Source organism: Pogona vitticeps, chromosome 1 (assembly GCF_051106095.1).
Source record: "Pogona vitticeps strain Pit_001003342236 chromosome 1, PviZW2.1, whole genome shotgun sequence".
In the NCBI taxonomy this organism is placed as follows: Eukaryota; Metazoa; Chordata; class Lepidosauria; order Squamata; family Agamidae; genus Pogona; species Pogona vitticeps.
The window spans coordinates 351,473,215-351,489,536 of NC_135783.1; the positions used below are offsets into that span (position 1 = coordinate 351,473,215).

The following is a 16,322-nucleotide window of genomic DNA, read 5'->3' on the forward strand; positions in this document are numbered from 1 at the left end:
CCCCTCTTTACAAGCTAAACTCCTCTTTTGTTCTTATCCTGAAACAGATCAACATGGCCGCCTCTTTGAAAGATGGAGAGCAGAGTGGTTCACTCGTGCATGTGCACATGAGTCTATATGGGGGAAATTATCTTACTTTAGTGGGAGGGAAGGTTAACAAGAATTTTTTGAATAAGGGATCTGTAGGAAGTACGGGAAAATTCGATGCTCCCATGTAAAATGATTTTAATCATATTTATCCTGGTATGTATAGTTCGCAGAAAGCGTAGCCTGCCTCCAGGATAAAGTCTCATCTTCTAACTAATGTTCCATAAATCAGCTTCTTGTAAATGTCACATTGGATTCCCAGTAGATACCCCCAAAATATACATCTGTGTGGTTTGTTTAAATGCTTAATAAAACCCAAATTACATGGTGCATAGTTACACTTCTATCACATGACAAGTTCAGTCATTCTAAGAACCCACACAGTTGCAGCCGGAGCAATGTAAACAGAGTTATTCGTTTTACTTTTACTTTTTTTTAGAGAGGACAAAGTACTAATTTTCAAATAAAGGTATAAAATACAAATTAGTCACTCTTGAGGAAATGTCAGATAACAGTGTTTCAAAACATGCTAGTACCGCATATAAATCAGTTTATAAAAGGCAAGTCAAATTCATTTCTGACTCAGCTTCAAATCTGAAAGCTTAGGTTTCAGTAAAAACAAACAAAAAACTACCTGAAGTCCCATAAAATCTCACAGAATATTACTAATCCTAAAATCACATATAGTGTGTGTTCACAAAAAACCTGCTCAATGAGGCAGGGGAATTAAAAAACCCTGTTTGGGCCATAAGGCTCAGGCAGAGTTCAATTTGGGCTATTAAACAGATTTTCAGGAAAAGAAATTGACAAGAAAACCCCCCAAACAAACAAATAAATCCCTAAACAGAACAGAACTGGACTAAACAACCAGAAAGGCCTCTTTTCAAATGCCCTCTAGGGTTGTTACTCTGGTACATCAATTCTCAGGACTCTGACTTTTGACTTATAATGATATTCTTTCAAATATAACTTGACAGAGGGCGGAATAGGAAGGGCATCTATGCCATCATAAGTGGTACAGTTACATATAACGGTCCTGCATATATGTTGAAGAGAAAAGGGGAAAGTCCTGTTCAATGGCGTGGAGAGAAGTGGCTCGAAGAACATACATGAGCTTGGATCTTTGTAATGCTCTAAAAGCCCAGTAATGTCCGGAGAATGGAAGACACATGGGTCATGAGCATCAAAGCTGAAATTATGATTCCACTGCTCAATCCTGGCATGAAGGGAACGGCTGTAGCGGCGAAAACTGACAGAGAACAAGTAATCTTCCTGAGCAGAGTCTCGTAGCAAAAAAGTGCCCTCGGGCTTTCCGTCCAGAAGTGCTTCGGCAGCATATTTATCCATCACTCCCCAGTAGCATGGATTATTATTGATCTGAAGGAGGTCAGGGACGAGACAGTGCACATAATCGATCTGAGTATGATACTTGGGAGGTGTTTCCAGTTGCAGCAGTTCATCATCCGTTTCCCATCGTGGCTTGTTCCTTTTCCGAGAGCTAGTGCAAAGGGTCACCGCTTCGTCATCGGAGTCCATGTCGCTGTCCTCCCTGCTGTTCTTGAGCTGCCGACCCAGGGCCAGCTCACCCCGGGGATCACACCGGCAGGAAGCGCTGTCGCTCATGTTACACGCCTGTGAAATCACAGACCCTCCTTCATCTGTACCCTCAAGGTCTCTCAGTTCCCCCTCCATCCCTTCATCCAGGGAGGACTCCATACTGAGCCAACTTTCAGATTTCTGCTTCACCGGAGCGGTGTGTCGTTTAATCAGATGCCACCGAAAGGCTAGCTCGGATCGTGGCGGAAAAGGACACTTGTCAAGCATAAGCTCGCTGATATGTATTTTCCTCTTGGAGGGGAGCACTGCAGAGTGCCGGCTGCTACAATTCTTGATGGGAAAACACTGTCCCACCGCGTCTTGGAGCTTCTGCTTAAGAGAACGGCCTAGGAAGCGGTGGCCACAGGAACGTTCCAAGTCCAGCTCAGTTGAGGAACAACTGTGCTTTGTCTCCTGGCTCCTTAAACTAAATGTGGACTTTCCTGAGGTATTGGCTGTTTCCGCATCCGTACTGCTCTCACTCCTTTTTGTCCAAGAAAGCTTCTTTCCACTCCATACATATCCATCTTTCCGGTCCGCACTTCTGCTCCGGCTGGTTTTGGGTCTCACATCGGAATTTTTAGGATTCCTCTCTTTATTTTCTGCCATTTCTTTTTCTTTCCCCGTGACAGGCTTTGCAAGATTTCCAGGACTACTGTTGCCAGCTCCTGCTGTCCCTCTTCCTATCACAGAAAGCATCCATCAGGGACTTCTGCGATGTATCTTTGAAAATAGAAAAAGAGAGCATTCAACCGCTGTGGTGGGCGCATGTTTTTAAGAAACTAAACATACAGTCCTTCCCACTCTTGTAAAGGCTAATCCTCAAGCATTAACCCCAGGCCGTTCATAGCCCTTTCACAATAAGAAGTTGTGAGAAACTGTTCACCAACCATCTAAACAAAGAAACATCATGTCTCAGGACTCAAGAGGGGAAAAAGAGAGAGCTCTTTCCAGATCAAACGCAATGCATTTCAACGAAGTTTTCTTTGGGTGAAGTCTTCTTCAAGAGCCATGCAAACAAAGAATACACAAATGAGTACTAACTGCAAAACAGTCTATTTATACTCCCTCTTATTACAACAGCCTGCAGAGACCTCTGAGAGATGTCTCTCCTGAGCCTAGTGCCAAATGATTAAATGAATACATGCAACGAATTACGGTATGTATCTTATATACAGGTGTCACCAATATCACCGGAATGAGTAGCCATGGCCACTGGCATTGACTGACTTCCCAAAACACCTCAAGGGGGATGTCTATATTTTTTTTTCTAAAGGGGAAAAAATATCCTGCTCTGTTGCTCAATGACCTCCTAAAAAGCATTAAAAAAATTATAAAAGGGTGTTGGGATCTAATTCTGTATGCCCTTGTGAGGCAGTCTTGTAATCTCAAAATCTGCCCCCATTTCTTACTAAGAGGCGATGCAATCCAAATTGAAAGATAGATATATCGGCTCTAGTAGGTTTGGAATGGCCGGAAGCTTCTTCTGCCGTCATAACTGCCCTTCTGCTAGCTAATCTCAGATCCGCTGGCACAACAGAATCTGTCAGGTCTACTGCTGTGTTGGCTGAGATCCGCTGGCAGAAGAGGTAAAAAGGGAGATAAAGGAGGAGGAAGTAGGGAGAAATTGAAGTAGGCATAAATTTAGGCCAGGGTCAGGGTAGCCATAGGCTGGGATGGATCTGGATTTCTAACAGCCCCAGTTGGCTTAGCCACCAGCCATCTTGGTTTGCACCCTAAAAAGCTAAAAAAAGAAGAAGCAAAGCATGCTGCTTATATACCGCCCCACAGCACTTCAGGCACTCCCTGGGCGGTTTACAAGTTAATGATGTAGGCTACAATTGCCCCCCCTCCCCCTGCGAGCTGGATACTCATTTTACCGACCTCGGAAGGATAGAAGGCTGAGTGAACCTTTAGCCAGCTACCTGGGATTGAACGCTGGGTCGTGAGCACAGTTTTGGTTGCAGTACAGCAGTTTAACCACTGTGCCGTGAGGCCCTACAATCCTATAATGATCTGTATATGTTTTGCCCACAGCACAGGATTTTATACTGAATATGATTTTTCTTCATAAAACGATAAAGGACAAAAGCAATAAAATAATATTTGATAAACAAAACAGAAATTTGGATAAAGATAATTTTATTTTGTGCGGTGTTCTTAATCATACGTGTGTGTTTTGTGCCATCAAGTTGGAACCGACTTACAGAGACCCTAAGGAGGTTTTTAAGGGAAGAGAGGTATGTACTGAAGCAATGGTTTTACCAGTTCCACTCCCCCAGTCAGTTTCCATGGTTGAGTGGGGATTTGAACTCTGTTCTCCAGAGTCTTGATCCATCACTCTACCTACACTATACGTTCACAGGTAAAAATAACCCCAGTTACTCTCCAAACTCAAAGTTTATAGCAGCTCCTTCCAAAAGCTGTAGCTAATGTAGACAATGATTGAAGCACTCTGTGAGAAAGAAAAGGAATTGAACTGAAATAAGGATATAGAAATGTTAATTTGCCACATTCAAAACTGACCCAGTGGGCACCTTTTCAGAAGAAAAATTAGCATATAAAGCCTTGAAAACAAGAAAAGGTTTTTTTTCCATACCACATGTAACCAGAAGATGGGAAGCTGTTAACAAAAACTGACCTAACAAAAATGATGGATCCATCACAAAAGTCCCTTTTTATTTTTATTTATTTGTTATATTTGTTCCCCACCTTCCTCCAGTGAGCTCAAGGCACTGTAAGTGGCTGTCTTCCTCCACACTTTAACATCATAAAACTAACCTTGTGGGGTAGGCCAGGAAAACATAATGTCTCCAAGGACACCCATTTTGTTTTAGGGTGAATGGGGATTTGAACCCAGATCTTGTCCAACACTAACTCCCAGGGATGAAGACTCATGTTGTGGGTTGTTGTTAAGTTGTGTCTGACTTTTCGTGACCCCATGGACCAGAGCATGCCAGGCCCTCCTGTCTTCCACTGCCTCCCAGAGTTGGGTCAAATTCATGTTGGTCGCTTCGATGACACTGTCCAACCATCTCGTCCTCTGTCATCCCCTTCTCCTCTTGCCTCACACTTTCCCAACATCAAGGTTTTTTCCAGGAAGTCTTCTCTTCTCATGAGATGGCCAAAGTATTGGAGTCTCAGCTTCAGGATCTGTCCTTCCAGTGAGCACTCAGGGTTGATTTTCTTTAGAATGGATAGGTTTGATCTCCTTGCAATCCAGGGGACTCTCAAGAGTCTCCTCCAGCACCACAATTCAAACGTTGTGGGACTCGCTGTCAAACTGGACTTAAGTCACACTGTTGACTCAACTCAGACTTGACTTGTTTTTTTTTCTCCCAGTGACTTTGGGCATGGGATGTGGGACTTGGGTACCAAAGACTCAGACTGGAGACCCAAAGAACGTGTCAGCAACCCTGCTAATGACTCAACTACACTGTGGAGCTGTAAAGGTTAGCATTTTCATAAGTTCCGTACTGGGATATCCACAGCCACTATCTTTCCGGTTTGCTCTTAATAAACAAAATATTGATTGATAGACCTCTGGAGCCAACTCCGGGTTTTTAAGTGCTCCCAGGCAAAAGGCAGTGTGATCTGAAATAACACCAGATACAGTTATAACCTAATAAGATGTCAACTGGTTCCTGTGTTATTGTGTTAAGGCAAACAGACTGCAGAACTGAGCTTCACGCCATTCTTGGGGGGGGGGGGGGAGAGGGCATTCCTCCCTCATCTCTTCCCTACTTTGCTTGTCTCTTGGACAAATGCTGCTGGCGTGCCAGTGAACCATTGAAAATCAAAACCCCAGAAGAGAGACAAAGTAGGTCAAGAAGTATAATGTACTCAAAGATTCATGTTATGCTTGTTCAATATTAGTTCGCATAAGCATGATGTTAAAAGACGCTTTTCCATACTGACACTTTCAGGTCACTATCAAGACAGAAATTAATTAAAAATACATGAGTCATAGACTGGGAATCTTTTGGTGCTCCTGTCACTTGCTTTTCAAAATAAATTTCATTTTTAAGAATGCCCCCAAGGTGCTGGAACTATCTAGGCTGTGCATATTGCAGAAGATTATATAAAATCCAGCGCCGCTACGGAAAGTAATTACAAAAGACCTTGATGGGTGGATATGCTTTTTAGGTAGTGGCAGTGGAAAGAAATGACATTACCACAAGTAAGCCTTTCCCAAGATTTAAGTTACGCCTGGCGCATGCCCTTATCTGCCTTGCTGTTGCTGTGCGCCATCAAGTCACCTTCGGACTTAGGGTGACAACGCTAGGAATGGGCCATCTCCAAAATGCCCTGTCCTCAATAGCTCTTCTCAGCTCCTGAAAACTCAAGTGGGTGACTTCTCATAGGATTCAATCCATCTCACATGCGGTCTTTTCCTTTTCCTGCTGCTCTCCACTTTTCCCAACATTATTGTCGGTTCCAGAGAACATTGCCCTCTTATAATGGGTCCAAAGTAGGACAGCCTCCATTTTAGCATTTTTTTTTTGCCTCCACAGATAGTTCAGGCTTGATCTGATCTAGGACCCACCTGTTTGTCTTTCAGGCAGTTCAGGATATCCACAAACCAGCATCACATTTCAACTGAATCAATCTTTTGCCTGTCAGCTTTCATAGCCGTCCAGTTTTCACACCCAAACACGTTGATTAGGAATACAAGAGTGTGGATGGTCTTGGTCTCCAGTGGCTCATCCTTACGCTTGATTATCTTTCCTAATTCTTTCCCAGTCTCAGTCTTCTTCCGATTTCTTGGCTGCAGTCTCCATTTGGATTAACGACTGAACCAAGGTATACAAAATCTTTAACAATTTCAGCTTCCTCATGGTCAAGATTAAAGCTGTGTACAGTGGGGTCTCTACTTAAGAACTTAATCCGTATTGGAAGATGGTTCTCAAGTTGAAACGTTATGTTGAATCTGCATTTCCCATAGGAATGCATTGAAAACCATTTAATCCGTATCTGCTCTTTTCCGTCCATAGAAACTACAGTGGAACCTCTATTTAAGAACTTAATCCGTTTTGGAATGGAGTTCTTAAGTTGAAGCAAAATTTCCCATAGGAATGGACTGAAAACCAATTAATCCGTTCTGGCTGTTTTTTTTGTTATGTAGAGGTGCGTTCGTACATTGAAGCATTAGTTCCCATAGGAACTAATGCAAAGCTGGTTAATACGTACTCTACCACTAGGGGGAGAATTTTTTTTAACCTAAGATGACCTAAGGTTAAAAAAAAGAGCAGGAAAGGTTTTTTTCCTGTTCTTATCTTGGATTTCTGTTCTCAAGTAGAAGCAAAATTTAGCAAATGGAGCTGTTCTTAAGCTGGATTGTTCTTAAGTAGGGACGTTCTTAAGTAGAGACCCCACTGTAGTTCTTCTGTAGTCATGAATTTTGTCTTCTTAATGTTCAACTGCAGGCCTGTCTTGGCACTTCCTTCTTTCACTTTCACTGAAAGTTGTTCCAAGTCATTGCTACTTTCTGCCAGCAAGATGGTGTCATCTGCATATCTTAAATTATTCATGTTTCTTCCATAAATTTTCACTCTTCTTTCATCTGAATCTAGTCTGGCTTTCCCTAACGACATCTTCTGTCTCTCTGTATTCTGTCCTAACGGTAACGTCTTCTTCACAGTACAGGTTATGCATCAGGACAATCAAGTGCTGAGGCACACCCATTACTCTCAGAACAACCCATAGCTTCCACTGATCCACACAGGCAAAGGCTTTGCTGTACTGTAATCTATAAAACATAGACTGATCTTCTTCCGACATCCTTGTTGCACTTTCTTTTTGGAATCCAGCTTGAACATCATGCATGTCTCACTCCATATAAGATTTTTTTAAAAGCCTTTGTTGCAACACTTTGAGCATCGCTTTGCTTGTATGGGAAATTAGAGCAACGGTCCTGTACTTAGTATTCTCCTTGTCATTTGCTTTCTTAGGCATATTGAACATTACCAGTCTATGGGCCACTGTATGGTTATCCATATTTGCTGGCATAGTCTTGTTAGGATTTTGGCAGATTCAGTCTCTGTGGCCTAAAATAGATCTATTGCTGTCCCATCTACCCCAGGCGATTTATTTCTTCCCAGAGCTTTCAGAGCAGCTTTCACTTTAACTTTCTAGAGCTGCAATTTTTTTCATTACAGGATTCCTCTTCAAATGAGTCTGTCCTCCTTTTATCTCCTCTTCTGTATAGGTCTTCAGCATACTGTTTCCACCTTTTCTTTATTTTCCCCGGTCAGATGCATTCCTAAATTCCCCTTTGATTTCTTGGACCTTTTGGAAGATATCTCTTATTTTTCCTCTTTCGTTCTTTTCTATTTCTCTGTACTGGTTATTGTAACAGTTCTCTTTTGTCTCTATGCGACAGTAGCTGAAAAACTGCACTCAGGATTCTGAGCCTACTTTTGTCACCTTTTGCTTCTTGCCCGTCCTTAACAATTTTAAGTGTTTCTTCTGTCATCTACCTAGGTTTTTCTTTTCTGCCCGATCCAGGAAGTGTCTTTTTGCATTCTTCCCTAATAATATTTGCCTTAAGTTAGTCTTATTCGGAACTGCTGTCATGCTGGTTTCAGGGAATGAAAAAGATAAAACACTTAAAATAAATCATTCTTATAACATGTCAGAAAGATTATCAGATCCTCTGAGGCATTTTTAAACAGTCATTTATATTATTTATTACTCCGTTATTTATAAGCCACCTTTAAGACAAGGTTTAGCTCAAGCTGGCTTGCACAAAAATAAAACAAAGCATTTAAATTAATAAGAGTGGAGAGATCCTCAAATTATCAGGAAGGAGGACGAAAAAAATGAAAGATTTAAAAATTGCGATTAAAACTGTGGGATTAGGAGAGAGTCCCAGGGAAAGCTATGATGGGAAGGGTCACAATTCTGCCAGACATCCTCAAGTCTGAAGCTAAAGAAACTCTGTGTAGAGTCGACAATGTGTTCCCTCTTCTCTTTCACCCACCTCCCACCAATCAGCGCTCCACAACAACCGAAGTTTCCAAACACTCTTGAAGGCCCTCCCATCTCTTTTACAGAATGTCAGTCCTCTATCAGATACCGAAGAAGACTGTGCGATTGTTGTTCTAAGATTTATACAAAACTGCAGACCGACTGTGGTTACGGCAGAGAAGAGTAATCTGGTAAAATCTCTGCCTGCTCATTGAGGCCAAGCATTAATAAATAAAGCACTTTCAAGAAAACAAGGTTGGGCCTCTGAGGGGAAGCGACATGGAATATAACTGCTGGATAGCTCAGTGGCTTAGGCATCTGGTGGGGAGTTTGGTTCCCCCACCGGGCCTCCTTGACAGGGGTGGGACTCATTGATCCACAGGGTCCAGTTCTGCAGTTCCAAGATTATTATTACACATTATGATGAGGATGAGCTAGCCATCACTTTCATCATGTATATATCCACCTAATCATTTCTTGGGGTGGGGTGGGATGGAGGATTCCCTTTGCTTTTGGACAGGCACCTGACGGGAAGGAGTTTTTGTGCCTGATAAAAACTGTTTAGCCAAGCATTTGCTGATTTTTAATTTCCAGCATAGTGAATTCTGGTTCTTCTCGATTCTCTAGTAAGACCCTGTGCTGTTGCACTGAGGCTGCCACAAGGACCATTTTTCTTGTTAGAAAAGGAATAACTATTGTCTCCTCACTGGAAGGACAGATCCTGAAGCTGAGGCGCCAAGACTTTGGCCATCTCATGAGAAGAGAAGACTCCCTGGAAAAGGCCCTGATGTCAGGAAAGTCTGAGGGCAAGAGGAGAAGGGGACGACAGGAGGGTGGCGTGCTCTGGTCCATGGGGTCACCAACAGTCTTAAGACTAAACAACAACAGCATTGTCTCCTCCTTGCCTCTGGCAAGAACTCCATTGAATCAGGGTCCCTGCTGTGATAAGATGGATCCCTTCCTTTGCTGAACTGTTTCCATTAAACCAGGCAATGTCCAGAAACAGAAACATTCCCATTCTGTAAGAAAATTACGAGTTTTCCCTCTACTCCCAAAGCTTTCTAACCTCAGGAAACACATTTTGCAGAACTGGAAGCCTTCTCAGTGACAAAGCTCAGAGAAGGTCTCCAGAAACAGGGCCTGGGAAATCCTGCCAAAAGCTTCTCCTTGGTTTTACAGGTTCTGCTGAAGAGACAGGGAAAAGGAAAAGAGATTGGCATTTATGATTTCTTCCCCTCACCCAATTCCTTTTTTAATTTAAAATAAAAGTGGCAGTTTAGATGAGTCACTTTTTCTTCAATGTTTAATATCATTTTTTAAAGTTGGGTTCTAAGGAAAAAAAATACTGTATGCCAAAATAATTATTGAAATAAACCCAGCTAAAGATAATGGAGATCATCTATACTTTAGATGGGAGAGGGAGACTGAGAAAAGGTTTCCCATCTGACTTTGAAGCAATAGTTTTACATTACAACCACATTTCTCCCTCCTTCCCCTAGCCCCACTTTCCATTTCCTCCTTATTAAACTGATTGAGATAATAAAAGAACAAAGCTTTCACTTCTTTCTCTCTACTTAATTAATCTCTTCTCATTATTATATTTACCCACCATAATATTGCTACAGAGAGACACCCAGTCTCCCTGCCTTATTCCCTGAGGGCACATATACTGATTTCTCAAAATAATTTTCTCCTTTTTAGTCAGTGAATGAGCAAGGGGAAGAGCTATTTACTACCTAATACATTTAGCCAGCACTGTTTTGAAGGCCAGAAGAACCTAACAGTACTATATACGAAAAATGAAAACACCCAATCACAGTGCAGAGTAAGTGATCTTGTAGAAATATCAATGACTACAAGGTTGCTATTGTAAATTCAGCAATTTAAAATAAACCATTTACATTTTAACAAAAGAGTTTGGAGAAAGTACATTTAGAGGAAGACTCATAAATTGGATATATGACCGTTATGGCTTGTTCTGCTTTCTATCCATCACCTTCAACAGCCCCCCAAACACTGCACCCAGCTTTATCTACAGTGGTGCCTCGCAAGACAAATATAATTCATTCCACTGAGTAGCACTGTCTTGCAAAAAAAAATTGTCTTGTGAAAAGCATAGGAATTGCAATGTATTCCTATGGGAACCTCGCAAGACGAATGAAATTTTTTAATCTTGCGAGGCATTGGTCTCGGGGGGGGGGGGGAAACCCATTTTGTGAAGCACGGCCATAGAAGAAGCTGTCTTGCGAGGCACCATAGCGATTGCAAAAAACAATCTTACGGATTTTTCGTCTTGCGAGGCACCACTATATTTCTTTTATAACCCCCAAAATATGTTAGCTAAATAAATGTGGATAACTTTCTATCTTCTAATGCCAGCCACATAGACAAAATGAAAAGCAGTACAGATCTGAAGAAGCACACTTTCACCCGAAGGGCAATGTTAACACAGCAAACTATTCAGAAAGTCAAGTTCTCCGCGTATCTTTTGTTGCTTTTATTATTATGAAACTGAGCAGATGTGATAGAGGCAGATTGCCCCAGCAGGAAAGATACTCTCATCTTCCACATCCAACTTATTTGTTAGTGGGCGAGTTAAAAGCATTTTAAAAGCCCTCTGACAAAAGGCTCAGAACATGCAGCTAGCTCCCACAGACAGACAATGAAGTGATGGCTTCCTTTTAGAAATGATTTTGCCACAAGGGAAGTCATCAAAGCATGAAAAACACAGCGAAGGAGTTTGATCTATTGTTCCTTGGCATAAGACTGGCCCTTCCGCTGGCTACAATGTCCCTGAAATCTTAATTTAACAAGAGGAAGGAAATCAACATTGTTTCCCTTCACTCTATTCAGCCGGGGGGGGGGGGGGCAGTGGGGGGGGGGAACGACACATGGCCCCTTCAACTCTCTTCCCACCTACTGACAGGGCAGACTAAGATTAATCATAGGAGTTACACATCGCAAATATACAAAGATGTCACAGTTCCCACCCCGGACTTAGAGCTACAGACCTGTTATTTTGGGCCTTATACCAGGTCTGAAAAGACATATTGATTCCAGGGTTACATAGTTCCTCTGAGACCTAATGACTGACGGTTAAGGACAGTGATGTAGTGGTAACTGATAGATAGGACAGTCTCCCACAGTCAACCCACTCTGCTTCTCCCCTCAGCAGGGAGAGATTTCTTAAAAAGGTATTTATGAACCCATATCAACAAATGATATGGAAGTTGGGGAACAAATGTGAAGGCAAGAGGAGAAGGGGACGATAGAGGATGAGATGGTTGGACAGAGTCACTGAAGCGACCAATATGAATTTGGTCAAACTCTGGGAGGCAGTGGAAGACAGGAGGGCCTGGAATGCTCTGGTCCATGGGGTCAGAGTCCGACAAACGACTAAACAACATCAACAAATGAATTTTAGCAGTTTCCACAATCAACAGGCCTTTTGTAATGCTAATGCCTCTTAATTGCTTGTCTAAGACCAACCTACCCTCAAGCACTTTGCATAAGAACAAGGAAAGCTTGTGTCTGAGAAAATCTGTTTTCTTCTCCAGCTACCATGAAGGATGATGCTGAGCTCAGACATACTGGGGGGGGGGGCGACAACAAATGATGTCATACTTCCTTGCTCATTAGATGAGCCTGAATCCCCAACTCTGCTAGTTCCAAATCCACTACACCACTGGTTATAACCTCAGGAACGTATAAGCCTCCATTTTTCAGAAAGGAGTTACAGTATTTCCTCTCCAGTAATGTATCTTTAGAATGAAAGTATATTGTAACCACATACTTTAAAGCTACAAATAAATGTAAATAAATAGTTACTAATGGGTACCACTCAACAACATTCATTTTTGAGGTAGTCATTCCTCTTTCCACCACCCTCAAGTTATGGTTTCCTCTCAGACTGAATGACAATTTTTTTAAACAACAGAAGATAATTTGTTATAGCTTCCCTTTGGTTCCACGACACATTTCAAATACTGTATGTCATTTGCATTACAGGTACAATATGCTATAAACTGGACAATCTCATGAAAAAAGTTTTTTTAAAGGGAAGCTTCTGTCCATTTTATCTATCCAACAGCAATAAAAAAGGGCTTCTGCTACAGAAATGGGAACAGCAATTTTTCTGTTTCTGTATTTCTTGCCCTTGTGTCACACACTTGTTCCTCCTTTGAGATCCATATGCGTAAAAGATCATTTCAAAGTTTGATTCTTATTTAGAAAAAGGCTCTTACTAATGTACAGCTGCCTACGATTTCCAGGGTGGTTCCAATTCTTCACAGATGCGAATGAGCACAAATATAAAGTTCTTGCATAAGAACAACACATCAAAGAGGAAGGAAAGGGCCAAAACTCTGCAACAGAGCTGGAAGGGAACGCATAATGTGGTGTGCTTAGGTTTGGAAATTAACAGCACCATCTTAACTCAAATATTCAGCAGCTCTAGAGGGTGAAGCATGTTGGCAGACATCCCTTTATGCCAGCCACAGAAATATCATTATGCTGACAGAACCCCCTTCTGTGAGACCTCCAACAGAGGCATCTGCCAGCACGACAGCTCTGTCATAATCTTCAGCAGAAGATATAAAACAGCCATGGAGACAGGATGGAGCAAAGCAGAGCATGAGCAACATTAGCTCCGTCCTCTAGTCATGTAGGCAATCGCCATGCAGACCCAAAGTTAGGCCCTAGTAAGGATCATCCAACATCCTTATACTGCTGGGAAGAGTGAGGACTCAATCAATTTTCACGTAGCCTAATATCGGCTCAGCTGGTCATCTTGCCATTTTGACACTCTCACCAGCCCTAGGCAGTAATTCTGGGAACTGAAGTCCAAGAACATCTGCAAGGCCTCCCGAGTTGGATTGGGACTAGGGAGAACCGTAGCTGAAATCATAGGCCAGTGACTCCAACTCGACTAGACCTACACCACAGAGTTGTTGTGAGAATAAGGTGAGGAGGAAGAAAGCCCCATATGTTGACTTTAGCTCACCGGAGGAGAGCTAAAGGAGGATGTAAACTAACTAGTCATTTAAATGGGGGAAATCACATCATGCAGAAATATCAGCCAGAAAAGTGAAACAAAACAGAAGAAAAACGATAAAGACAAAGATAAAGGCACCTTAAAGACTATGATGCAAGAAGTTGAACTTAGCACTAGACTGTTGTTCCTATGTAGGTGTAAGAACAGTGAAGTGCATTGAAATGGGGGACCAAAGACATTTGGCCCTTGATGTAGAAAATGCAAACAGAAAATAGATGAGAACATTATTTCTGTGCAGCTGTCATCTACTATACTGGGGCTCCCACAGGGAGAATATCCCAGAGGGCATGATGCCATGTGGATTAGATCTACCCCTCTCTCTCACAGCTGCCTTTAATAATAATTGCCATCCACTGGTGATGCCAGATCCCTTCCACTCCAAACATGTGGGCCTGAAAAAGCCAAAGGCAACAAGGATGACAGGCTAAAGACAGATCTAGCTTACATATGGTCTGGTTCTCAACTACTGTACTGTTTGGAAATTCAATCTCCCATAGTAAAGTCTTCAGACCAGGAGCAACAAGCATGAAAAATAAATAAAAATAAATTGCGGGAAAGAAGACAAGGACACTGGAAGATTTGGATGCAGTGAGAGCAATTTCTTTTAAAGAATTATCTTTAGCCTCTTTTCTGTGTGGCATTTCAACCAGGATAAAGACATTTATCACAATTATACTGGAGAAGCTATCAAAAAAACCCTATTTAAATGAAAGAATGAAATGAAAACTCGAATTCTGTGCATTTTTTTAAAAAATAAAACATTTTATACTGAACCAAACGGATATCTAGCTACAGATTTTTCTATGTGTAATTTCATGTTACAAATTATAATCTAGCTAACAATATAATAAAGCTCTTTTATTCTTATATTTTGTGTTCTTACCCTGTTCTTCAGGCACAATTTTGTCCTTACTCCTGAATATGAATGCATTCTGAAGTATTTGGGGGGGGGCATGCATGTACAATCTGAAATATCTTCTGTATTGTAAACATGCCCAAACAAGCCATCCAGAAGCATTTTAAATATTTGATCAGCCTAGACACCAGCAGCAAACAAGCTAGCCTTAAAACATAAGAGTGGAAAGGAAAAGAATGATTGCTATCCCTTGTGTTTTCTAAGACTTGAATTTTTAACAGACCGAGAACTTGAGATCCAGTTTTGCACAAATACCGGTAGCTTGCCAAAATATTTCCAGATTAATTTGTGATACTGAAATAAATTGCACATTTAAAACACCCCTATGTCCCTGTGTCTTTTAAGACTTGAGATTTAAAGGGCATGCATAGAATAAATAGTGTCAGAAGAAGATATATTTGCAAATGTTATATTCTGAAGAACAGTAAGCTTTGTCTTTTCACTTTTCAAAAGTAAAAGGACACATTGAACCAGAGTCCCCAAATGAAAATTAAGACCGGGTGTAGTGCTTGTTTGGAAAATGTTCCAAGATAAAGGGCAGTCCTTTTCCGGCAGGGTTAAGAAATACCACTTTCTATTGTCCAGATGTAACTGACTGATGTGGTTAGCAACAAAGCCACTCCATTAGTCATTAATCATGCACTGACCTCCTTCAATAACACATTTAAGGATTTTGCGTTTTTGTTTAGCCCCATTATCTATGCAGGTCATAACATATGTCTTGGGAATATATTATAATATATCAGAAGAGCTTCCTAAATTAAGATTTATTCTGCAGCATCAGTTTGAACATTTACGGGGAAAAAAAGTTCTGCCTGCAGCTATTTTTTTATGAGAAAAAATAACCGACAGCAAGGCAAATTGTATTAATTCCACGCTCCCCACCCCAGAAAGAAGCACGAATGACAGAGATCTCGCTCTGAGTCAAAAACCGCCCATCTTCTCTCTTTCCCAGAGTTTAAATCAAAGTGCCACAAAGGCTGGAGATAAACTGAGAGAAGGAAGGGGTGCAATCTATGCAGCGCAAATACTCACCTGCTGCTTCTAGGAAGAGACATTTGGGAGGGCAGACCCCAAAAAGGAGACCCCAGAGAGACTTGATCCCACGGGATAGCTAGTAATCAATGCGAGCTGGATCTGCTCCTCTTCAGACACAAAGGCGGACTGGATTCCTCCCCCCCCCTTGCACAGCTGGAGCAAAGGAGGGGCTGGACTGGGGCATTAGGGGATTACTGGGGAGGGAGAATGGAAAAGCAGACAGGGAAATGAGGAAAGGGAAATCCGAGAACAAGGGAGGAAGAGAATTTGTGACGTGGAGAAGGAGAGGAAGAAAGAATGAAGAGGAAGAGAGGAGGCAAGAAAGGGAGAGGTGCAGGGTATTCAGGGGAGGTGGGCCATCTGATTCAATGAACCGAAATTACCCTTGTGCAATGGAAATTATCCTTGTGCCATTCAAAGTATTCTTGTGCTATGGAAATTTATCTTGTGCAATGAAAATTATCTGGTGCAAGGAAATTTTTGCATCGTCTTCTTCAGTGAAAAAGGAGGCATTAAAAAGGCTCAGATTGCAGCCCTAAAGGAGCCCCAAGTTCCAGGATTTGGGAGATTAGGAAAAAAACAACTTCCCAATTGTTGGAGCAAGTCGGGCCATGGGGTCAAATTACACACACACACACACACACACACACACACACACACACA

At 41.8% G+C, this 16,322-nt stretch overlaps 2 protein-coding genes across 3 annotated transcripts in view; one reads left to right on the forward strand and one right to left on the reverse strand.

Annotated features, from left to right (window-relative positions):
• Positions 1 to 482: 482 nt before the first annotated feature.
• Positions 483 to 15,867, reverse strand: SOCS4 (suppressor of cytokine signaling 4). Of its 2 annotated transcripts, none has more exons than XM_020777714.3 (2): positions 15,657 to 15,867; positions 483 to 2,406 (listed from the first exon to the last, which is right to left on the reverse strand). In XM_020777714.3, the coding sequence occupies exon 2, from the start codon at positions 2,380 to 2,382 to the stop codon at positions 991 to 993; it is 1,392 nt and encodes a 463-aa protein (XP_020633373.3). In that variant the 5' UTR covers positions 2,383 to 2,406; positions 15,657 to 15,867; the 3' UTR covers positions 483 to 990. The 2 variants fall into 2 exon arrangements, with proteins under 2 accessions (XP_020633373.3, XP_072842962.2); XM_072986861.2 differs by lacking the exon at positions 15,657 to 15,867 and adding an exon at positions 3,949 to 4,052.
• The window catches only part of WDHD1 (WD repeat and HMG-box DNA binding protein 1), a 50,195-nt gene continuing 49,733 nt past the window's right edge, over positions 15,861 to 16,322 (forward strand). Inside the window, exon 1 of the mRNA XM_078384043.1 lies at positions 15,861 to 15,975. The gene's annotated coding sequence lies outside the window, so the exon portion shown is untranslated. The remainder of the gene's footprint in view (positions 15,976 to 16,322) is intronic.